Source organism: Elephas maximus, chromosome 20, assembly GCF_024166365.1.
Source record: "Elephas maximus indicus isolate mEleMax1 chromosome 20, mEleMax1 primary haplotype, whole genome shotgun sequence".
NCBI classification, from domain to species: Eukaryota; Metazoa; Chordata; class Mammalia; order Proboscidea; family Elephantidae; genus Elephas; species Elephas maximus.
Genome location: NC_064838.1, coordinates 44,399,031 through 44,422,535, shown reverse-complemented (window position 1 = coordinate 44,422,535; position 23,505 = coordinate 44,399,031). Strand labels below are relative to the sequence as shown.

Sequence of the window (23,505 nt, the reverse complement as noted above, 5' to 3'; positions counted from 1 at the left end):
CAAAATCAACTTAAGCGATGGGTTTAGTTCTTTATGAGCCATTTGGCACCCCTGGTGGGACAAACGGTTTATGTACTCAGACACTAACTGCAAGGTTGGAGGTTCAAGTCCAACCCATAGGCAGCTTGGAAGAAAGACCTGGCAATCTAATTCTGAAAAATCAGGCATTGAAAACTCTGTGGGGCACAGTTCTCCTCCGACACACATGGTGGTTGCCATGAGTCAGAATTGACTCGACGGCAACAGGGTTTTTTTATGAGCCATTTATGGGTCTTTGGGAACCGTCTGTATCTTCTGCCTATTTCCCCTGGGATGTTGGTCTTCTTCAGCTCAATGTTTAGGAAACCTTCACCTGTTAGTAAGGCCAGCTCTTGGATATGAGTTGGTCATGGGCCTCTTGAGTTTGCTTAGGGTGATTTTTGCCATGCAGAAGTTTGTTTTCTTTTGTTCTGAATGTAGGTCGGTTTGCCAGGCTTTCTCTGTGGCATCTGGCTTTGAATTGTGATTAGAAAGACCATCCCCTCTCCAGAGCTGTAAAGAATTTTTGCTGCTTGCTCCTAAGCTTCCTCTGCCTTCTTTTTGGGGGGTTTCCCTGGCGACAACCTATCCAGCCCCCTGGCCTCGAGGTGCCAGTGGGGGTGATGTTCAACCTCCATGGCTGTGATGAGGGGCCCCTCAGAGTTCCAGGGCTGCTGCCAGAGCCCTGGCCTGCGCCGTAGAGTCTGGGCCCCCCAGACGAGGGGCCCTAGCAGGCAGCTGGCAGGACCAGGGAAGCCGTGGCAGTGCCTGCCTACGGCCCCAGGGAGTAGGGGTTGGGGACTTAAGGCTGGATCTGTTGGCTGAGCAGAATCAATTTCAGGTTTGATGACCAGTTTGGCCATTCTGATGGAGGTGAAGTGAGATCTCATCATGGTTTTGTTTTCCTGATGACAAATATGAATACTTTTCATGTACTTCTGCCATTCCGACACCGCTCTTTGTGAGGTGCCTGTTCGGTTTTTGTACGTTTGTACTGGTTCACTGGCCTTTTTCTTATGGCTGATAGTTCTGCATACATTTTGCCCATATATTCAGCCCCTTATGTGATAAGTGTATTACAAATATCTTCTCCCAGTCTGTGTCTTGCCTCATTACCGTCTTAATACTGTCTTTTTAGGAACAGAAATTCTTATTTTAAGGAAGCCCATTTACCAGGCTTTTGTGGTTGGTGTGTTTGTGTTTTAAGAAATCTTTGCCAACCCTGAAGTCACTAAGATACTCACCCGTGTCTTCTTCAGGAAGCTTTATCGCTTACCTTTTCCAACTAGGAAAACCTGAAGGCATAGTGCTTAAGTGCTATGGCTGCCAACCAAAAGGACGGCAGTTTGAATCCACTAGGCACTCTTTGGAAACTCTATGGGGCAGTTCTACTTTGTTCTATTGGGTTGCTATGAGTTGGAATCCTACTCAATGGCAATTTTTTTTTTTTTTTAACAAGTAGGTCTGTGACTGTTCTGAGTTAGGTCTTGAGTAAGGGAGAGTGACTGAAACTTGACCAGGATGGAGATCAGACTGCAGGGTGAGAGTGGAAGTGGGGACCCCCAGGAGGCTGCCACAATAATCCAGTTGGAGGTGTTGGTGGCTTGATGAGGCAGTGGCAGTGGCTTCAGACATGAATGGGGATCCCAGCTGCGCTCCCTCATCCTCCCTGTTGCAAGCTCACTGTCTTCAGCTCATCCCCTGCACGTCCCATCTTCTGCCCTCCTTTCTCTGTAACTACCTGGAGAACCACTGCCCTGGGTGTGTCACCACCTGTCCCTGAGCTGTACACCCTTTTGGATGTCCACCCTTAGCCTCCCATGTCCCCAACAGCTGCTTCTCAGGCTGGGTGAGGAACTGTCACCAGTTTTCAAGCTGGCTCTCATCCCTCCAAGCTTTAATCCTTACCCATTGTGGCTGTGAATTTGTCCAGAAGACAGCTACCACGAGCAGCCTTAGGGCAGGCCAGGCACACTCCTTACAGGGGGGACAACAGAGACCCCTAAAGGGGAGGTATGCAAATACTGCTCTCACAGAGGAGTCCCCATTTGGGGAGCGGCTGACAGCAGACCTGTGAATCCTGGCCCCTCCACCTGGTGAGTTTTCTAAAGGCATCTTATGGGCTCCTGGTGCCCTTCAGGTGACCCGTAGTGAGTGACCCACCTCTCTAAGCCGCCCCTTCCTTGTTTGTAAAACCCAAAACAAAACCAAACCCATTGCCATCGAGTCAATTCTGACTCATAGTTACCCTACAGGACAGAGTAGAACTGTCCCACAGGATTTCCAAGGGGCACCTGGTGGATTTCAATGTCAACCTTTTGGTTAGCAGCCAAACTCAACCACTGCACCACCAGGGCTCCTCCTCCTTTGTAAAGTGGCCATAAATGCATGTGCACCTGACACCCAGGGCACTGCTTGCTGGAGGTCTAATTGTGACTAGCCCCTCCTCTGGGAACCTCTCCATTCCCCCAGGCCGTTGGGTGCCTGTGCTGCTAAGGAGCTAGAGCCCGGTCCCAGGGGCGCGGTCTTAGCCACAGGACCCCGCATTCCTGGGCAGAGACCCAGGCTGGGCAGGCGCTGAGAGGTATCATCAGGCCCAGGTGGGTCCTCATCCGGCCGCCCTCTGGTCGCCTCCATGTCGCACCCCAGGCCCCTCATTAGGCTAGCCCTGGACGCGGATGCCCCACAACCACCACCCGTGCCGCCACCAAGGACCAGTGGCCACGGCTGGATGGGGTGCGGGTAGGCGACCTCACCCACCAGGCTGCAGCCCGGGAACTCGAGGGATGGAAGCACTTTGCCCAATGTGGCAGGAAGCCTTTCTGGAAGTGGGGACAGAAGCGTGCTGACCGAGAGGTGGCAAGTCCCCCCGGACTGCTGCAAGATAGTTCGTGACCCGAGGGGGCAGCTTGCGGCCGGGGGCGGGGGGAGGGCCATCCTGCGCCCCTGGCCGTCCCGTCTCCTTGCAGCTCGGCCCCTCTCGGCCCTCCGCTGGCCTGGCTGAGCCCTGCTTCTCCTCAGGTCAAGTTTCCTCCTGGGGCAGGAGGACCCGGACAGCGACAGTGAGGTCAGTGGCCCGGTGGGGGTGGGGTCAGGCTGGGGCGGGCCAGGCTGGCACCCAAGCGCCTCTGGTCGCAGGAGCTGGAGCTGTACTTCACCGAGCCCCAGCAGCTCCTGGAGGTCTTCAACCAGCTGGAGGAGCAGAACCTCTCCCTGATCCAGAACACGCAGGAGATGGAGGAGACTCTGGAGGAGCTGAACTTTACCCTGAAGAACACCCAGATCCGCATGTAGGTCCTGCATTTTGGTGGGTCAGGGCTCTGTCCTAGGGCATGGGAGACCCTCCAGGGCTGGTCCTGCCCCTCTGGAGAGGCAGGTGGCCAGAGCGAAGAGGCATGCCCAAGTGTTCCGCATCCCAGGCTCCTTCTGCTGGGCCCCTGATGCCCTGAAGAAGGCCAGCGAGCCCCGAGGAGGAACAAAGGTGCACAGCCAGCCTGGAAGCCCTGCTCCCTGGAGGTGCCCAAGGCTTCACTCAGAGGGTAGAGCAGAAAACTGAGTCCAGGTGGCTGGAAGTTGCCTTTGCATGTACAGGTGTTCCCATCGCAGAATGGAGACCCATGCCATTAGGTGCAGCTGTACTTGCTCTGCCCTCAGCCATTGCTCAGTGGACCAGGCAGCACAGATGGGGTAGGAACAGGCCTATGAGAGAGCAGGGATGGAGGGCATGGAGAGTCAGGGTTGACAGGTAGGCAACTGGGACCCATGTGGGCTGGGCCTGGGCCAGGTGGGGCTTTCTGGCCACCTCAAGAACAGTGGGGGCCAAGGCTAAGGATCTTGGGCCCAGGGAGCAGGCCAGGAGCTCTGCAGCCTGAGCCAGAATGGCATTCCTGGAAGGGAGGCGTACCAGTGCGTCCAGCCTGTCAGTGCAGCCAGGGTCCTGGCAAGATCCTTGGGAAATTCCAGTCCCAGGGAGTCAGGCTAAAGGGGGGTGGGCAATGGCAGACTGCTGCCCAGCTCTCCCCTGGAGCCTTGGGCGCTTTGTCCCTCCTGCTGGGTGTGGCCACCAGCTGCTGGTGGAGGCAGGGGCTCCGCAGGTACCTGCCACCTGGGCCCAGGAAAGCTGGGCAGGGTACTGGTGAGGCCTGCTGGGAGGGAACAGGAAGTCACCCATTCCTAAGACAACACTCACCGAGCCTCTCTCCTGGGCCAGCTCTGATTCTAGGCCCTGCAAGGATAGAGCAAGGCCCTGCCCTTCTGGAGCTGACCTTCCCATAGGGCACAGACAACAGATGCCTAAATACTGACACATGCTAGGAAGAAAATAAAACTGAGTGACCAAGGTGGAACTGAGGTGGACAGTGACAGCAGATGGGAGGGACAGGCCAAGAACTCACCAAGGGACCAGGAAGGAAGCCAGCCACATGCAGGCCTGGGGGAAGAGTGTTCCAGGCAGAGGCAACAGACAGTGCAAAGGCCCTGAGGTGTGGGCTGCCTGATGGCCTCAGTGTCCCATGGGTGAGCCATGCTTTTAAGTACCCATGTCCTGTGATACCCAGGGGGTAGGAGTCTACAGGATGATGTGAAACCACCAGTTCTCAGGCAAGATTTTGTACCCTGGAAAGCTGGGAGGTGGCACAGACAAAGACAGGTGAGCCGGGGAGAGGCAAGCAGCCTCCTTGTGTCCCAGAGAAGCTGGCGAGAGTACAGTCCGTCCCCAGCACATGCACACACACACACACACACTTATGCACACTCACGTACATTTGCACATACACGTGCTCACACACATACCAGAGCAGAACCTGCAGGTGCTGCCCCAGAGCTGGTCTTCAGTGGAAGCAGCCACTCTGAGGGTGAGCTGTCCCTGAAAGCACTTTACTTCCAGGGAGTCCCAACCCAGGTGCACTTAACTTCCATGAACTCAACCACCCTTTTGCAGCAAAAACAAAATACAATTTTTAAAGTATAGGCCACAGAGTGAGCAATCTTTTCCAACACTGGAAGCAAGAGAGTGTGGTTGTGTTAGAGACAGTGTACAAAAAAAAAAAAAACATATCAACAAGAATGTTCACAGCAGAGTCAGTCATAATTGCTAAGAACGGAAACAACCCAGATGTCCATCAGCAGGTGACTGGATAAACAAAGTGTGGTGCTTCCATACCATGTGTATTAGTTCCCTGGAGCTGCTGTAACAAATTACTACACTTGAGAAGCTTTAAACAACATAAACTTATTATCTTACAGTTCTAGAGGTCAGAAGGGCTGGTGGCTCTAGGGGAGAATTCATTTCCTTGCTTCTCCAGCTTGTAGAGGCTTCCATGTTCCTTGGCTTGTGGGCCCTTCTTGCCTTCAAACCAGCAATGGCGTATTCAGTCTTCCTCACATCTCTTTCTTTGACTCTCCTGCCTCCTCCCTCTTTCAACTATACGAAATTGGTGATCTGATTGGGCCCACCTAGATAATCCAGGATCATCTCCCCATCTCAAGGTCAGATAATTCGCAACCTCAATTCCCCCTTTCAAGGAAAAATAACATATTCACAGGTGCTGGGGATTAGGATGTAGACATCTTTGGGAGGTCTTTACCTTTCATTACTACATTTTTTTTCTTTTTTTTTTTTGATGACATGTGTTTTCAATATTGGAATGCATGCTTACCAATTGAGTGTATTTATTAAATTTTGGGTTGGTAATATGGACTTTGAGAAATATGATCTGGTAATACAAGCCACCAATGAGGCGAGTGGCACTCTGGCGCCACAGATCTGTGGTACAACAATATACCAATGAGAGCTAGAAAAATAATTTAATGCCGGTGCCCTTCATTAGGTTACATGGGGAACCTTTGGTTTTCTAAGTATGACACACAAAAACCAAAACAAACCTGCCAAGGCTCCCAACTGTCATTCAGGAAAGCCATAATTATGCTTGCAAGCCTTATCTCACAGAAATAAAGGAAAAAGGCAAAAGTTTACAAAACTAAAACATCCAGGAAGCATCACTTAAAAGAATGCTCAACCTACACAATGAGGCTCCAACTCCAGTCTACTGAGCTTTATACATTTCAAAAGGGACCCACCTTGATGCTAAATGCATAAGAACCAGCATAACATTTGACCTCTGACACCCAGAGGCAGAAGAAGTGGGGGCTGGAATAATATTCAGCAAAAAAAGGAACAAGCTTAACATGGGCAGCGACATGGATAAACCTCACAGACACACTGAAGGAAAAATGCTCTAGGACCACCCATATTATTACCACGTAACAAATGACCCCCAAACTTAGTAACTTAATACTTATTAATTCATGATTTCTGTAGGTACGGATCCAGGCACAGCTTAGCGAGTCCCCTGCTTCAGGACTCTCACAGTTGCCATCAACATTGGCTGGGTAGTGGTTATCTCAAGGCTCCACTGGGGGAGGAACTGCTGCCACGTGATTGCTAGCAGTGGAATGAGGCCTGAGTTCCTCACTGGCTGTTGGCCAGAGGCTGCCCTCAGTCCCCTGCCCTGTGGACTCTCCAAATGGCAGCTTGGAAATGCTGGCAAGATGGAGATCACCATGTTTTATAACCTAATCCCACAAGTAACATCCCATCCTATAGTCTATCGGTTAGAAGCAAGTCCCTAGGTTCATCCTATACTTGAGGGGAAGAGGTTACACAAGGGTGTTAGCACCACAAGGCGGGGGTCAATGGAGCCTCTTAGAGGGCTGCTTACCGCACAGCCAAAGCTAATTTATCTGAGAGGGAGATCAGCTTGCTGGTTGCCTGTGGCTGGGATGGGGAGGGAACGGCTGCAAAGGGGCATGGGAAACTTCGGGGGTGATGTCAGTGTTCTGTATCCTGATGGTGTTGCCGACACAGGTGTATAAATGTGTCAAATTCATCAAACTGTAGCTGGAAAACGGGTGTTTTATGATTTGTAAAGTATACCTCAATAACAAAATACACAGTCGCAAATTAGGACTTTTTATGGCTGACATTGTCACCTGACTTCACACATTGGCTTTAGGGGCCTAAGAGTTTTAGGCTGAACCATCTCTGCCACCTCCTTGGACAAGAGGACAGAGCATCATTTCTCTCCACAGGGCCAGGGTGAGCAAGGGGGTGCCTAGGGCACAAAGTTTAAGGAGGTGTGCGCACGCCCGAGTGAGGTCCCCTTAACGTATGTGCCCCTGGCACCTCCCCTACCTTCCCTAGTGCCAGCCCTGTTCTCTGCCCACCTTGCTGAGAGTGAATTGAGATGCTCACACCCCAGCCCCTTCCAGTAGGGGCTGAGGAGAGCCCAGACCCAGGAAGATGTAGCCTGGGACACGGAGAGAACACAAGTGTCCCAGAGCATGGCAGTGGGAAGCAACAGAGCTTGAACACAAGAGTTAGTGCTGCGCTTCCTGGCAACCAGAGCACATGTGGAAGGACTTGCAGGGTACGCGATCTCATGAACCAAAAAGAGGAAGGCGACCAGAGGTGTTTGGTGAGACGGAACCCTGACTGGGCACCCAGGCCTTCCTAGGTTCCCACCACAGTGACCAAGGGAATAGAAGCAAGAAACCAAGCCTGAACCCCTTCCTGGACATGTGCAGAGCTTCTGGCTTCTCCAGGGAAGCCCAGCCCAGCCAATAAGTCAGAAAATGAGCCAGTCTGAGCCCTGCAGGATCCCAGACTCCCCGTTGCTACAAGCACCAGGGCCAGAGGGAAGCACCAGCCTCTGGCAGGGAGGGCCACCAGCTGCAGATGAGGCACTTCAGCCAGCTCCTGGTACCCCAATCCCAGCAGAGGACAGGGCACTGAGGTGGCAAGTCATGGGCAGCTACCACCCATGTGAAAACGAAACTCCATGGCTCAGGTGAACCATCCTGCACACCAGCCCCAGCCCAATCCTAGCCCAAAACTCGATGAAAATGGCACAACTTGTCTTGACTTCCAGCTCTTAAGGACAAACAAAGCCTCACCAAGGACATGAGAAAAGGGGCCATGTCTTCCTACAATGTAGATACTGCAAGAAGTGGGAGAAAACATCCAATTCCTCTTCCTGAAGGTACTGCATCCATGCCGCCTGAGAAACCCCTCTCGAGCAGGGAGAACACAGGTAAGACCATGAGGAAGACAAGAAACAGCAGGAAGCCAGGTACTGGGGGAACCCTCCCAGAACTCAGATGAAAAGGGTGAGAAGGAAACAGGGAGAAATGTAAGGACCATGAGGAGGACACGCTGAGTGACACCATAGGAATCCAAGAGATGAAGACAGACCAAATGGAGGAGAAGCAGAAGCCAGTGGCACAGTGGAGGAGAACCTTCTTGATTAGAAAAGGCCCTGCAGCTCATGGCCCAGGCCCTGCTGGGGGAGGGACCCACACATAGACACATCCCAGTGGAACTGCAGAAATCAAAACAAGTATATCTTTAACCACTAAAAAAAGCAGTCAAGACAACAAACAAAACACCCAGGCGCCTATAAGGGAACCAAGAACCACGTGCCTCACCCGGTTCCTCCCTCGCAAATCCTAGGTGCCAGTGAGGAGCAGCAGGAGCTGGTGCTTGGGCTGCTGGAGTCCTGTGTGCTGATGGCGGTACTGTTGCTGATGCATCTGCAAAGCATGGTGGATCTGTTTTGCTTGATCTTGTGAATGGCCTTTATTAGGGTTTGGTGGTCTTTCTTTTTAATACCAGGCTAATAAATTTTCTGCTTTGGTGTCCCCAGGCATTTATGAAGGGATTTTTTTTTTTAACTTCTTAAACTTCTTTTCCCGTTCAGTCCAATAACATTAAGAAAATTTCAAACATATAAACGTATACAGAAGTAGACAGAACGTATAATGAGCCCCAGGTTCCCATCCCCCAGTTTAACCTGTGATCCCACAGAGCCAGTTGGTCCCTCTAGACATCACCCACTTCTACAACTCCCATATTAACTTGAAGCAAATTCCAGACAGTACATATTTCATCTACAAATAGTCCAGTGGGTACCTCTCAAGATAAAGACTCTTTAATATAACAATCACACCATCACACCTAAAAAAAAAAAAAAATAGTAATTCCTAGCATCATCAAATATCCATGTTCAATTTTCTAAAGTTTCATAAATGCCACAAATAGTTGAAGGTTTTTAAATTGTCAGTTTGAACTAGGATCCAAACAAGGTCCACACTTTACTATTGGTATGTGTCTTAAATCTCTTTTAATCTATAAATTTCTCCATCTTTTTCCCCCGTGCAGTTTATTTAAGAAACCAGGTCATTTTTCCTGTAGTGAAGTGTTTCTCACGCTGAATGTGCATTCAACGCCTGGGACTTTGTTAAAATGAAATGTCTGATGTAGCAGGTCTGGGGGAGGCCTGACACTCTGCATTTCTGACACCCATGGGCCACCCTTGGAGAAGAATTTCGTGGAGTCGTCATTCCTTTGTAGTTCCTGTACATTGGCAGTTGGCGTTAATTTGAGGAGAAAAGGTTATGACCCAAGAATTTTAGTTAAAAGATAACTAGAAGAAAAAATATATTTTCCCCAGTCACTCCAAGAAGAAATAGCGTGACGCACAGTCCATGTACCAAAAGACAGAAGGCAGAGCTCAAGCACAGTCACAGCTGTGACAGCCGACTTACCAGTATGACAATGGAAGTGAAAAACAATGCAGTTGGGTATTCTTTACAAGTTCTCTGGAGCCAAGCACACTCACCTCCCCAGTGGGCCCACACCAGCACGTGTTGCGGACTTTGGGTTTGGACTTCTCACTGGCTCCTGGCCTCCTGGCCTTCGCCTTGTCTCCCCAGGAGCCCAGCCCAGAGTCAACTCCACCCTTAGCAAGAGGAGTGCTGCCTGAGGACTGCTGGGGGGTTATGGCCCGCACCTCTGTGGCCAATGGATCAGGGGACCCGTGGGCAGAAGCAGCTGCAGCCATTGGTGTTCTATGTAAGATGAAACAGCATCAGGCGGTTCCATCACGGGGGAGCTGATGGACATTATGGGGGGAGGAGGGGCACCCGAGGCTCCCAGGCACTGCCAGCTGAGCGCTGGCTGTCACTGCCATCACTGTGACCAGGACGTGCCTGCAGCTGGCACACACTGGTTGGACCCTTGCCACTTCTCCGAGTGCTGGGATTACCACTCTAGAAACCCCAACCCCATATGATGGCCAATGTCTGGGCCGTTAACGATAAAGATTTAACTTCTATTAAAAGTTGATTGTTGCAATTCTACTCCTAAATGTGCACCCAAGAGAACTGAAAACGTATGTCCACACAAAAACTCCTACATGAATGTTCATAGCAGTATTAAGAGCCAAAAAGTGGAGACAACCCAAATGTCTGATGAATGGATGAACAAAGTGTGGTATATCCATACGATGGAACACTATTCAGCCATAAAAAAGAATGTAGTTCTGATATCTGCCACCACATGAACCTCAATGCTCAATGAAAGAAGCCAGACACAAAAGATCACATATTATAGGATTCTGTTTATATGAAATGTCCAGAATAGACAAATCCTGAGAAACAAAGTAGATCACAGTCATTGCCAGGGGCTAGGGGAGAGGGAACAGGGAGCGACTGCTAATGGGTACAGGCTTTTCTTTCAGGGTGATGAAAATGTTCTAAACTTAAGATTGCGGTGATGGTTCGACAACTTTGTAAATATATTAAAAACCACTGAACTGTATGTACACTTTAGAAAAGAGAATATTGTGATACGTGAATGATCTGGCCGCTACTGCACGCTCGGCCCTGTGCAAACACACACAACCTGAGTTAACCCCCAGGACAGTGGCTAGGCCTGGGTCTGGCTGAGTGAGCCAGCCCTGCCGGTCCTCCTCTCACCCAGGGACCGGGAGGTCAACCAGCTAAAGCAGTGGATCAGCACGATGATGATGTCCATCGCCAAGGAGGAGGAGACAGCCGCCGAACTGGAGCTCAAATCCCGAGTCTTCCACTTCGGAGAATACCATGGCGCTCAGCAGGTGGGCCAGCAGGCAGTGGACACAGGGTCAGGGGAGGGCAGAAGAGATGTCACCCTGGAACCTGGGATGGCCACAGGCCCAGGGCGGGAGAGGAGCCCCTCAGCTCTGACAGCCCAAGAGGTGAGTAAACTGTGCCACTAAGGAGTGAGGCTGGGCATTACGGGGCTGCCTGCAGCCCTCCCTTGGACGGGCTGGGAGCTCCACCCTGGAGGCCACCCCAGCCAGCCCTGTGAGAGCCACACATCACTCAGCCTTTGGTCTCATGCAACAACTCTGTTTCTTAAATACATAGGTGTCCAGCAAAGTGACCTTGTGGGGAGGAAGAGGCGTGTCCCCAAGCCTAGCTGGGAGGGCGAGAGATCCTGAGGGAACAGGGGGCCAGTGATGCTCCAGGTTTAGTCGGCACCCTCCCTGATCACACACCCAGGGCCATCACCCACATGGACCTGGTTTCCTCACCCATTCATACACAGTGTACCAGGTGCTGGGCCAGGTCCTAGGGTACAGCCATGAGCAAGAGAGCATGGCCCTGCCTCTGAGATTCACAGCCACTCACTGCATACCAGGCCCTCTGTGGGGCTTTCTCGCTGCCGCCGCTCACTTCATTCCACCCAACCTGGGAGGCGGGTGGTATAAACCGTCCCCCAAGTATCCAACAGCCTCAGAAAAGGGGGGTCATTTGCCCTAGGCCACACAGAAAGCAGGGAACAGGAAGTGGTCTTGTGGGGGAGCAGTTTGGAGGCTTCCCGGAGCACAGGCCAGGTGTTGATGGGCACACTGAAGCAGCTGGCAGAGGTGCCAAGGAGCAGGAGTGAGCCCTTGCCAGAGCAGGAGCCCAGCATCTGGCTGACCACAGCAGGGTGAGGGAGTTTCCCAGCCTGGACTCTGCATTCTGTGCCAGGCAGCACCTGGGGCACACTCACTGTCCTCCTCCCCTCCCCCCCCAGGGGACCTCAGGTGGCTGTGGAGTAGCCAGGCCACTAAAAGCCTACCCATCTCCTGCAGGATAAGCTGCTGGAGAGCCTGAACTGCAAGGTGCTGGACGTGTACCGGCACTGCATTGGCACCCAGCAGGAGGCCAACTTGGGCACAGTACAGATGCTGACCGTCATCGAGCACCAGCTGGACGAGCTGCTTGAGAGCCTGGAGCGGGTGCCCCAGTCCAAGATCGAACAGGCTGAGAAGGCCAAGGAGAAGGAGCGCCGCATAAGGTGGGCGCCAGCCTTCTTGCAGGGCTGATAGCAGGGGTCCCACACAGGAGGACGGGCTGGGGTGGCAGCGGGCCACCTGCATTTTCACGGATCCTCAAAGGGCTGGCGTGAGGACAAATGTGGACCCTGCACTCCGAGAGCTTCCTAGTTGGCGGCGGGGGGGGGGAGGGGGCAGGACCCACAAGCATCATGCTGAGAGACAGCAGCCCAGAGGCCTTGACTGGAGGCTAGAGGGGGGCACCACCCAGCCTGGGCGGGGGGTGGGGGGGGGCGGCCAGGGAGGCTTCTCAGAGGTGACAGTAATGCTGACTGACAAAGAGCAAGGGCCAAGCCAGGAAACTCAGGGAAGGGTCTAGAAGAACTGGACCAGAGTGAGAGGTGGGCAGCAGGGACTTGGCCCCGAAGACAACAGTCATCAGCAAGGGCTTTACACAGGGGACAAATTTGGGCAGATCTAACCTGGTTACAATTTTTTTTCTGGCTGGATTGGGTGGGGGGAGAGGCTGGAGATGAAGGAGGGGCAGGTGGGATGTGGGGGAGCCTGAGGTCATCCCAGGCTCAGAGTTCAGGGCTGGAGCAGGTGGTGCCAGCTCCAGGTGTCAAACACGACACAGCCCAGCGTTGGCCCATCCTTGGTGGGAGACCTGGGAGGTCTCCACAGGGGCCCAGCAGCCCTGAGCACTCATGGCCCTGCCTACCCAGCCCTGAGACCACGCTACCTGCCAAGGACCACTGGTCTGTCTGACCCACAAGCATAGGAGCTTGTTCTCCCTGGCCTGGCAACCTGCTCAGAGCAGGGATCGGTAAATGCTAGCCGACCCAAAGGACAGGACAAAGACTGCACTGACCCATCCTGTGGGGGCTGGCGCCACAATGGCCCCATGCAGTGACAGTCGGGGAGATGGGAGTCTGTGCCTCCTGTGGGGATGGTCTGATGGGCCTTCAAGATGAGGGCTCTGGGCAGGGCTGTGTCCATCCCTCTGGCCCAGGTGTCTTTGCCAGAAAAGCACCATCCTTGGCTGTGGGGAGGTGGCAAGGCCCTGCCAAGGCAGGGAAAGGCCAGGTATGGCCTGATTTTCGGGACTGTGTGGCTGAGGTGGGCAGGTAAGCGGGGTCTCCCCAGTTCTTCATGCCCTCTCCTGCCACCCAGGCTGCGGGAAGAAAAGGCCATGATACAGAAGCAGCTCCAGGAAGAGCGTCTGCAGCGAGCCCGTGCCCGGGCCCAGGCTGAGATCAAGAAGAAAGTAAGTGGCCAGCCTGGGGGGCAAGGTCCCAAAACCAGGCACACAGTGCTGGCAAGGGGCTCAAGCCCTGTACCTCCCCACCTCCCCCCCCAACCCTGCCTCTGGCATCACTGAAGCTCTGCTGGGCAAGTGGAAGCAGGGCTTCCCACACTCAGGCCCTGGAGTCTACCTCCTTGTGGGACTGGCTTCCTCCCAGGAATACCCTCTCTTGGGGAGCCTTTCTGCCTCGGGAATGGGGCTACCAGCTCTCCCTTCAAGAGGTCCACAAGCACCCTCCCCTCCTCCACACACTCTTGGTTTATGACTGGCCACCAGGCAGAGCCTTCATATCCCCGTTCGGCCACATACTCCACCCAAGGAGCTGGTAAGGACAAGTCAGTCCCCGCTTCCATGCTCCCACCAGGCCCAGAGCATGGCCTGTCGCTCAGAGCCCCTCATATGCTGTCACCTGGCTTCCCCTCCGACATGAATGGGCTGGAAGAGCCACAGGCCTTGGGGCCAAGGAGAGTTCTGGCCAAAGGAAGCCCTGACAACAGAAGGAGTGTGTCCCCAAAATAGGCCGGGAGCTTGGATGCATCTTCCCAACTGACCAGTAAGGCAGAGAGACATCCTCTTGCTCAGACCAGCATTCCCCCCTGAGCCCCGCAAATGCTGCAGGGTCTCCACGATTCCCACAGCCAAGGAAACGGACTGTCCAACCCAGCATTTCCCAAGTGATGCAGCCAGGCAATTGCCCCCCCTCAGCCTCCAGGAGTTAGTGTTCTATGGCGCTGATTTTAGTAAATGCCAGTGTAGACTTTTTACACACCTGAGCTGTATCAGAATCAATCCAGCCCTCGTCCCACTGGGCTGGCCAGGAGTACTGACTGGGGCCACTTAGAAGGCCCCCAGGCAGGCCAAGCCCCTGCCCTGAGGTTCTCTGCCCTCCTCCCCTATTAAGGGTTGAGGGTGTCTGAGAATCATCACTCTAAGCTGGGCTTTTGGGGCAGTGATGACATAAAGCAGATACTGATGACGTTCATTTCCTCTTGGCAGAAAGGCAGAAAACTGGTGTGCCGCTCCCAGCCCCCAATTCTCAAAACGAAGATGGCGCCCAGCCACACGCTTATGGATAAGGACAAGGAAGAGCAGCTCTTCTTCTTCACCTAACTGTCTTGGAGCCACCTGGGGAGTGTGGCTGACAGTGCACGAAAGAAGCCAGCAGTGGGAGCAGAGCCTGGACAGGGCTCATGCCAGGCCCTGGGCATTCCAGCAATTCTCTTCTGTACATTCCCTTTCTCCCAGTGAAATAAACTCCGTGTCTCTCTGGTGTCTTGAGGCCTGTGTAAGGAAGCTGATGCTGTTACCAATATCAGAAACCCTCCTTCATTGTTTAGCCTTAAGCCTGTGCTTGAAGGAGCACCATCTTGGCTCTCCTCTAAAGTAGCTTCTTTAAGAGACACAGGCACTGGGTGGAAGCTCCAACTTCCTGAAGAGATGCAGTGTGGCACTGATCATCCCCGATGCAAAGACAAGGAAAGTAAGCAGCAAACTGGGCAGATGAACAGGAGCTTACTACTAACTGACTGAAAAAACAAAAAGGTTTCAACAATCTATACCCACAGTTCCTTGAATTAAACCAAACAAAGCCTTTGGTGTGTGACTATACAAAAACTTTTATTCATTTGCACTGGGAGTTGGGCCCATTGCCAGTAGTGAACCTCAGTGCCCACAAGAGGCTAACAGCCCACCCCAATCGTTTGTGGTGTGTGTTCCCCAAGGCATGGGCAGGAAAGAGATCCAAACAACACCTCTGAGAGGAAGCACTCCTGTGGCCCAGACCCTCCTCCCTTCGGGAGGGGAGGTGTGAGGGGGCCCATCAGGCCGCACAGGGCCCACAACCATGCCAGCAGGGGGTGCCTGTCTCCCCAGAGAGAGGGGGTCACTATCTGTCAGCCTTAGGAGGTCTGGGGCAAGGACCAGGTAGGCACATTCAAGCCCTGAACTTCAGTCTGTGATGCAGCACAGATGTCTGTGGAAAAGAACCATTTACAAATGGCGTTTTAATTCTTGCAGGCAGAGGCAGCCTGGGCAGATGCACCTCTGCAAGACAGAGAGGAATCACAGAGAATGCTGGAGTCATTCCAAAAAGCCAAAGCCCCAAATTCAAGAAACAAACAAAACTGGAAGAGTCTGGATGACTCCAGTCTGAGAACCAAAACGGCATCTGTTGAACAATCAGCCACTTCGAAAGGCACAAGGCATAAAAGCATTTCTGAATGACCCTGTGTCCATCCCATCAGCTGGAATTAACAAATAAATATGTGCAAGATTATCAACTTGTCTTTTTCAAGACAGACCTTACTCTGTAAAAATATACCTTGACGTAGTATATGCACATCTTCAACCTCAACAATAAAAACATACACATACATCATTACAGTCCTATACATAATTTATAGTATTCAGAACATCACTGTATAAACCACTGTCAAATTATCATTAAACATTAATACCCAACAACAGAATTTAGAAAGATTATTTTAGAAGTGTTAACTCTACTGCACCCAAACTATGAACAATAGACGGGGCCTATGAAGAGGGCTCACTCAGGTCCAATGACAGCCAGCTGCACTCACCACAACTACCTCCCAAATGGGCTGCCTGCTGGTCCTGCACCTGCCTGGCCCTGCCTGGTCTGCTTTCACACCAAGAATGTGGACTACAATTTAGCTTCCCTGTTGACGTGGCCACTTCCACCTGACAACATGGCAAAATCTGCCTGACCACAAACACCGTCCCCGTGACTGGGGGGTGGCCTGTTACATGAGCTCTCAGGGAAAATGGTCTTTCTAGGTACCTCTCAGGCAAAACACTAAAACACTGAAGCTAACAGACCTCATCTGGTTTACTACAGAGAAAGCTATATTCGACTGGAAGACCTGAACTCTACCTATTCCTACAGACGTCTTTTCCCTTTTCTTTCTGATGCAACAAGGGCTGTACAGCCCAGGCCATGCAGGAAAGAAAGGATGTTGTGCGTGGGTGGCTGGTGAGGACCCAACACGAGCCTCTCTGGACGTGAGCCCAACATCCCAAAGCACTGCATCTGTACAGGGCACATTCAAACAGCATAGCCCCTGACTGATTCCTGATAAAATGTAAGAAAAACGCTTTCCATAAATGTACCAAAAAGTTTTCTGAAGAATTAGGCCAGACTCTGGAGCAGAAGCTGAGTGGGAGTCCTAGCCACGCCACCAGGACCATCTAATTGAGTCTTCAGGGGCTCCCGCAGCCAGTGTTCTCACTGTAAGTCCTGGAGGTTGATGGTGCTTCTGGCAAACTGCGCAGCCTCAGGGCTAGTGGCATCCTCCGAAGCCGGGAACACCTCCTGTGAGCCAAGCAGAGAGTGTGAGGGACAAGGGAGTGGGGCTGGACCAGAAACAGGCCGTGGGGCTCTGAGGGCCGGTGACTTGACTGGGACCAGGAGAATCACGTGCACCTCAGAGGAGGCGACACCTCAGCTCTCACCCAAATGTCCTCATGGTCTCAGTGTTGATGAGCAACAGAAACCAATGAGGCCAACCCAGCAGGCACATCTGACCTTTCTTAATTAAAAATAACATGTCTTCCCATATTTTAAAAGCATACTCTGAAAAAAATTAAAAATATAAACAAAATGGAGGGAAAATGGACTGAAGACTGTGTTGTTGTGCAGGTGTATGTTACACACACACTGATGAATACACACCCACACATACTGTGTGTTACACACCCACACACACTGCAGCACCCGCATCCATGTATCTTTTTCAAAAATGAGAACGACCTGAATGAGGTTATTTTGTTTTGTAACCTTCTAGCCCACTTCACTCATGGTAAGCATCTTCCCAAGTTACTAAGTATTCATCTATATTATTTTCAATGGCTGAAGTATTGCAGCCACACGGCTATACCATACCCATCAAATCCATCTCGTCTTGTTCAAAGATAACTTTTCACAATTAGATTCAATGACGCAATGAACATCGTGTGGCTGATTACTTACACACCACCGTATTTCCTTAGGAATAAAGCCTCATGAGTGGAATTGCCAAACAATATGGAAGAGACACTACTGGGGTCTGGGCTATGCAGTGGATACATAAACCACGCTCCAATTTACACGCCCGTGGCAGTCTGGGCGCCAGCCCCGTTTCTCGCCAACGCTTTAGTCGGTATTTATTTCTGATGTTAAAGAAAAAGATGAACAGCCCAATCTGAGTGCAGCAAAACTAAAACGACTGTTTGCATGCATTTAAAAAACTATGGAAACCTAACTGATAGAAATTAGGCAAGCTTATGCTTCCGTTCTTTTATATCCAGATCTGAACTCTCCAACGCCACCTGTTCTAAGCAACTACTTAACAGTAATTCTTCTGGGTCTTTTCTTCACATATGAAAAACTGGCCAGCCTGCTTCCCATAAGAGAAAGTAACTAGCAGTTTTCAGTATAAAATACTCCCAGAGCATACTACATCTTACCTGGTCAGTGAGCTCCAAGACGAGCCAATCCGAGCTATCCATGCCCCCCACCTTGTCATCTACCCGCCTCTTCTAGAAACAGCACAACGTCCGCGGAAACCAGCCCAGGCTCTACAGTGAGCCTAGCTCAGTGACTAACCTGCTGTTGCAGAGAGCCTCCAGGGAGCCAGGAAACTCTCTACGAGTTCTAAGAATAAAGATAAGGAGCTGTAAGGTATCCAGACCTGGAGGACGTAGACGGGCAAGTCCACGGTGAGCAGGGGACGGAGCAGGGGGGGCTGCAAGCTGAGTGTGAATGGCAAGACTCCTTCACCTGAGGGATCATCCTAGGGAAGCAACAATGAAAAACATCTTTCACATGCTTATATAGAGCTTGGCAACATCTTCATCCTTGCCAGAAAATCCTCTTTCCTGTGGCACTAAGCAGAATTAAGCCCCACCCAGACAGTCCAGGTGAGAAAGCAGGCCCAAAGACCAAGTTGGGTCCTGAACCTTCCACCATCCTGCTCATCCACCCTCCCCAGACTCCTCTCTGGGAACTCTCCTGCGTGCCCATATTGCCCTGCAGTCCGAACTCCTCTTCAGTCCTGATGCCCATTTTCTTGCTAGGGCTGCTTCTGTATTCCTCTCAGGGGCTGCCCACCCCGCCCCAAGTGCCATGCCTCTGCCCGCAGATGTTCTCCAACAGCCCCTCTGTACCAGCCACCTCACAGGAGAGCTGGGAAGGACCAGAGCAGATCGAGGGTGCCCAGAGAGGGGCCAGGCTACCATACCAGGTCCTTAAGCATCTAATTAAGAAAATGAGTACTATCTGGCACCTGCCCGCCTGTAATCTCCAAGTCCAGCCAGTTCGCAGCCCATCATTACAACATTTCAGGCTCACATCTCTGATTCTTCCTACAGCCTCAAGAACCTTCCATGTGTCAAGGATTTAACGCTATCATTCCCATTTTGTAGTGATAAAATGGAGGCCCAGAGTGGTTAAGTAACTTGCCCAAGATTACACTAGCTGATAAGGCGAAGATAGAGGACTCAAACTCAGGTTTCTCTGACATCAAAGTTTTCATCTTTAATTGGATGCCTCTTAAAAAATATTCCCTTCCCAACCAACTCCTTATCTACCCATGGCACCAGCTTTCTTCCAGTTTCCGTTTCAGAACCTCTGATCCTCACTGCCCCAACAGGGAACATAACAGAAAATCACTGACAGAGCAGGAGAACATTGGGATGCAGATCTCAAATTCTCATAAAAAAAAAAAAAAAAAACAGGCTTAATGGTCTGACTGAGACTGGAGAGACCCTGACGGTCATGGTCCCCGAACGCTTTGATAGCCCAAGATTGGAAGAATTCCCGAAGTCAACTCTATAGACAGGGATTGGCCTGAACTATTCAGACAGACCATGATACTGGTGAGGAATGAACTCCTTGGCTCAAGCAGACATGAGACTATGTGGGCAGCTCCTGTCTGGTGGCGAGATGAGAAGAGGGGGACGGGAGCTAGTTGAATGGACCTGGGGAATATAGAGTAGAAAGGAGTAATGTGCTGTCTCATTAAGAGGAGAGCAGCTACAAGTACACAGCAAGGTGTGTATAATATCTGTATGAGATTGACTTGATCTGTAAGCTTTTATCTAAAGCACAATTAAAAAAAAAAAAAAAAAAACTCCCTGTGATCCTCCCTGTCCACTTCTGATCTGCAAGCTGTGCCCATGCTCAGAAGCTCCACGCTCAGAGGTCACTGACTGGCCCTTTCCCCTCCCTATTCACACTGCCCCTATCTTTGGAGGTCCTATATCAATTTTTTCACAAGCTCCGAGCCAGCACTGGTCCCAAGCCTGAAGAAAGGACAGGTTTTCCTGTTCTTCTCTGCAGACAAACCTTCCTCAGTCTCCTGCCCCTGCCAAATACTCACAAGGGCCTTTCATTTTCTACGTGAGCAAGAGCACCTTGTTGTGCTGCTCTTCTAAGGCCTCCCCACGCCCCCTCACCATGATCCCCACTCACCCCACCAACAAGCCTCCGCCCCTTGCTGGTCCCACCGCACCTCTCTGAATCCTGCCTCTTCGCAGCCAGTGAGCCCGTTCCCTTCGTGAGCACTCCCCAGCTACAGGCCCACTGATTTTCCCTCTAACTCTCCCTCCAAGTGTCACAACCAGCCAGCTCGCCATGCAGACATGCTCAGACGGCTACGACTCTGCCTTCCTAGCTACACAGTAATCCAGGGCCCAGGAAGCCAGGAGTACGGGACATGCTCGATAAAGAGGTGGTATGTCACTGGGCCAGTCACAGCCAGTCACAGCCATGTATATATACTCAGCTTTAAATCGCTTCTCTCCCCAAATCCTCTAACTTCCCCATTCTGGCCACTAAAAATGAAACTGAAAATTAAGGCATATGTGGAGCCAGTGAAGAAATGGTTGCAAGGCAGGTACCTGCTGGCCAGACACAGCAGGGTCTGCGACATAGTGCCCTGTCCCTGAGGGGCTCCGTTTGGTAGGAAAATAAAGTACCTTCAATAAAGCACAATGAAGGCTACTGCCAGGGGTGCGGGGGGCACATCAGCACCCAGCGCACAGAGAAAGGGGCAACCAATGTGCCTGAGGAAGTGAGCAGAGGCTTGGCGGGGAGTCAGTGAGCCAGGGTTCTGGGGCTGGGCCCATGAAGTGTGCTGCCAGGAGTCTGTATGGCCAGAGAAGACTGCAAGGACTTTCTGTGGCCAAACTAGCAACAGCCATGACCAGCACTTCATCCTGATGCAAGGAGAGGGCTATGAGTCCACTCATATTTTAGGATAACTCAGAGGAGTGGAAGGTACACTGCACTGGGGGAAAGCCAGACATAGAGACGATGGTGAAGACCAAATAAAGGCAGATGCCTAGACAAATGCAGCGTCACACGGCGGGAAACAGGAAGAAGCAGGGCTATAAAGAGGTTCAGGATGTAACAACAGGACTCGGGGAGTGGTCACACGTGGGATGGAGGCAGGTGGTGAAAAGGCAGTCAGCTGAGATGAGGGAAATCACGAGGCAGGGCTTGTGGGGAGCTGAGGGGAGCAGGCCACAGGGGACTAGTCTACACCACTCTTGCCCACCCTGGCCCGCCTCCAGTGTCTGCAGATTGCCTCCTCCGGGTCCCTGGCTCTTACCTGGAGTAGCTGGACCTGAACACACCGCACCCCGGCCGCTGGCTCTGGTCCCATCAGGCCTCTGCGTGGCACTACAACATCCCCACACCGCCAACTGCTCTGGTTTGCGTGGAGGTGAGGACTGATTTTGTCACCTTTTATTTTTCTTTGAGCAGGCCCTGAGGATCCTAAAATGAAAGACAAACCAACACATCCAATACACAATCTACTGGTCAGGACCCCTCCCTTACTGGGGTCACACTATAGGAAAACAGTCTACACTGTGTGACTCTGCACAGACCAGCAGATTTAGAAGTGCTCAACAGGAATAGCCACAAAGTAAGAGGTAAAAACCAATAATTTTTAAAAACCCAGGATTTTTATTTGGACAAATTTAAAAAATGTATGATACCCATCATTTAGACACCCAGTCATCAGACCCAAGCTGCCTATTTCTGGAGGGCAGAGGCGCTTCCTTATCCCTCTATCTCAGCAGCTGCTGGCACCCAGGACATTCATTCACTGGTACGACCAACCACACTGAGCAGCAGCACCATGGAGAGGAAGATGGGAAGGTGGCAGGCCGTCATACCACACTCGTATTCAACTCAGGGAATGCTGAAGAACTACCGAATCCTTCAGCAAGTTTTTGTCCAGTTTCCTTTTTAAAAAATGACCACTTCACTGGTTTTATAAAAATATACTTTTCATTAAACTAAAGTACAAAGAAAGGAAAATCCTAACACCCAGAGGTAACCATGTAAGCAATAGGAAACACTGGAGCCGCAGAGAGTAGTAGCTCAGATCAAGGGCTGTGGAGTCAAGTCATGGCTCCACCACTGACCCTGCTGTGTGACCGTGGGCAATAACTTAACCTCTGGGCCTCAGTGTTCTCCACCTGTGAAATGGGAATAATAGCCTGTACATCGTAAAGTTGTTGGGAGGACTATGTTAGTAAATATGTCGACAGTGCCTGGTTCACAGAAGCTCCAAAGCCCGTTTAGCTGTTGTTATTGCTCTGTCCAGATGCCCCTGGACACATACATATGGATTTACCCTGGTAATTTCACAAGCTGTCTACCATACAAGTTATCTTTCATAAAAATATTACATTTTATCTTGTCAAATTTAACAAGTGCTGAAGATAAAGAAACTGAAAGAATTGCTAAACTTCTGAAAAATATTTCTTCCTAAGAATTTCTACTTGATTTAAAGTTAAGGAAGAAAGAGACAAAGCCTGAAGAGGCCGGTCCTCCGCCTGGACCCCTGTGCACTAAGGCTCCCGTTTCGGGAGGCACAGGAAGTTCTGTTCACAGGACGTACTGGCTGTTGCTGCAGATGCATTTACATCAGGGTGCCCTGGCCACGCTGGTGAGGCCCTAATCCCTAGAGCCACTCCCCGGGAGAGCCACAGTGCTTTTCAGCAAGATGTTTGCTGCTCCTCGGATCCTGCTCATCTCACGGGTGGTTGGAGTGGATGGTCACACAGCACCTCAGCATCTTTCCCTGCCCTGCCTGTCCTCACAGTCTTCATGCACTCAGCAGACAGCCTGGCTGCACACATAAAACCCTGGGGACCACACTCCCTGACCCTCAGCCCTCCTAGGCACTGCGCCCTCCTGGGGACAGCCTGCCATCTTCTCCCCGTGTGGATGAATTGTTTCCTCCTGGCCACCTGCAATTCCTAGCCAGCACGTCTGCTGTTTGCCACGTCTGCTGTTTGCTGTCCTCCCTGCAGGAACGTGCGGTTCCATTAGAGCTTTGGTATTTCCTTTTTGGTCCCATTTGTCGGGTTCTCTGCTTCAGGGAACCCCATAAGCCTCAAGGTGAAGTCTCTCTTGACTGTTCTCCACCTCTACTTCCTCCTTTTTAATTGTTCTCATTGCTCTAATCGTGTTCAGAATGCAAAGCGGGGCTGGGTCAGGGTGAAGTGGGCAAGGTACCTGGGTGCACCTTTTACTCCCTCTTCTCCAACAGTTGGAGATTTGACATCATGCCCTAGTCTCTTTGAACTTGGACACTATTCCACTCACCTCCAGAATTTCACCTGAGCACATCTATAGACTTTAAAGTATTTTATCACTCTAGCACATTTCCTGTAATACAAATATGTATATAAACTAAAATTTTATTTATTCAAATTTCCTATATGCTTGCTGGAAACCCTGGTGGCACAGCGGTTAAGAGCTATGGCTGCTAACCAAGAGGTCAGCAGTTCGAATCCACCAGGCGCTCCTTGGAAACTCTATGGGCCTGGTCTGCTCTGTCCTATAGGATTACTATGAGTTGGAATCAACTTGACGGCAGCGGGTTTGTTTTTATGTGCTTGCTGGAGTCCCTGTGTGGTCCAAACAGTTAACACGCTTGGCTGCTACCCAAAAGGTTGGAGGTTCGAGTCCACCCAGAGGCACCTCCAAAGAAAAGCCTGGAGATGCACTTCTAAAAAATC

General features: G+C 51.4%; 2 protein-coding genes across 6 annotated transcripts in view; one reads left to right on the top strand and one right to left on the bottom strand.

The window, feature by feature from the left end:
• CFAP100 (cilia and flagella associated protein 100) overlaps positions 1 to 14,577 on the top strand; it is a 50,197-nt gene extending 35,620 nt beyond the window's left edge. For all 4 annotated transcript variants that reach the window (XM_049862537.1, XM_049862539.1, XM_049862538.1 and 1 more), the window contains 6 exons: positions 3,040 to 3,085; positions 3,157 to 3,308; positions 10,838 to 10,973; positions 11,979 to 12,184; positions 13,335 to 13,428; positions 14,464 to 14,577. In XM_049862537.1, the coding sequence (XP_049718494.1) occupies positions 3,040 to 3,085; positions 3,157 to 3,308; positions 10,838 to 10,973; positions 11,979 to 12,184; positions 13,335 to 13,428; positions 14,464 to 14,577 (748 nt within the window). The remainder of the gene's footprint in view (positions 1 to 3,039; positions 3,086 to 3,156; positions 3,309 to 10,837; positions 10,974 to 11,978; positions 12,185 to 13,334; positions 13,429 to 14,463) is intronic.
• Positions 14,578 to 15,910: 1,333 nt separating this feature from the next.
• ZXDC (ZXD family zinc finger C) overlaps positions 15,911 to 23,505 on the bottom strand; it is a 50,695-nt gene continuing 43,100 nt past the window's right edge. The window contains exons 8-10 of one of the 2 annotated variants that reach the window (XM_049862535.1): positions 21,078 to 21,244; positions 18,156 to 18,257; positions 15,911 to 16,798 (exon numbers count right to left, since the gene is read on the bottom strand). In XM_049862535.1, coding sequence (XP_049718492.1) covers positions 16,712 to 16,798; positions 18,156 to 18,257; positions 21,078 to 21,244 — 356 coding nt within the window. In that variant the 3' untranslated portion in view covers positions 15,911 to 16,711. Of the gene's footprint in view, positions 18,258 to 21,077; positions 21,245 to 23,505 lie in introns of both variants that reach the window. The other variant, XM_049862534.1, reaches the window with a different exon arrangement.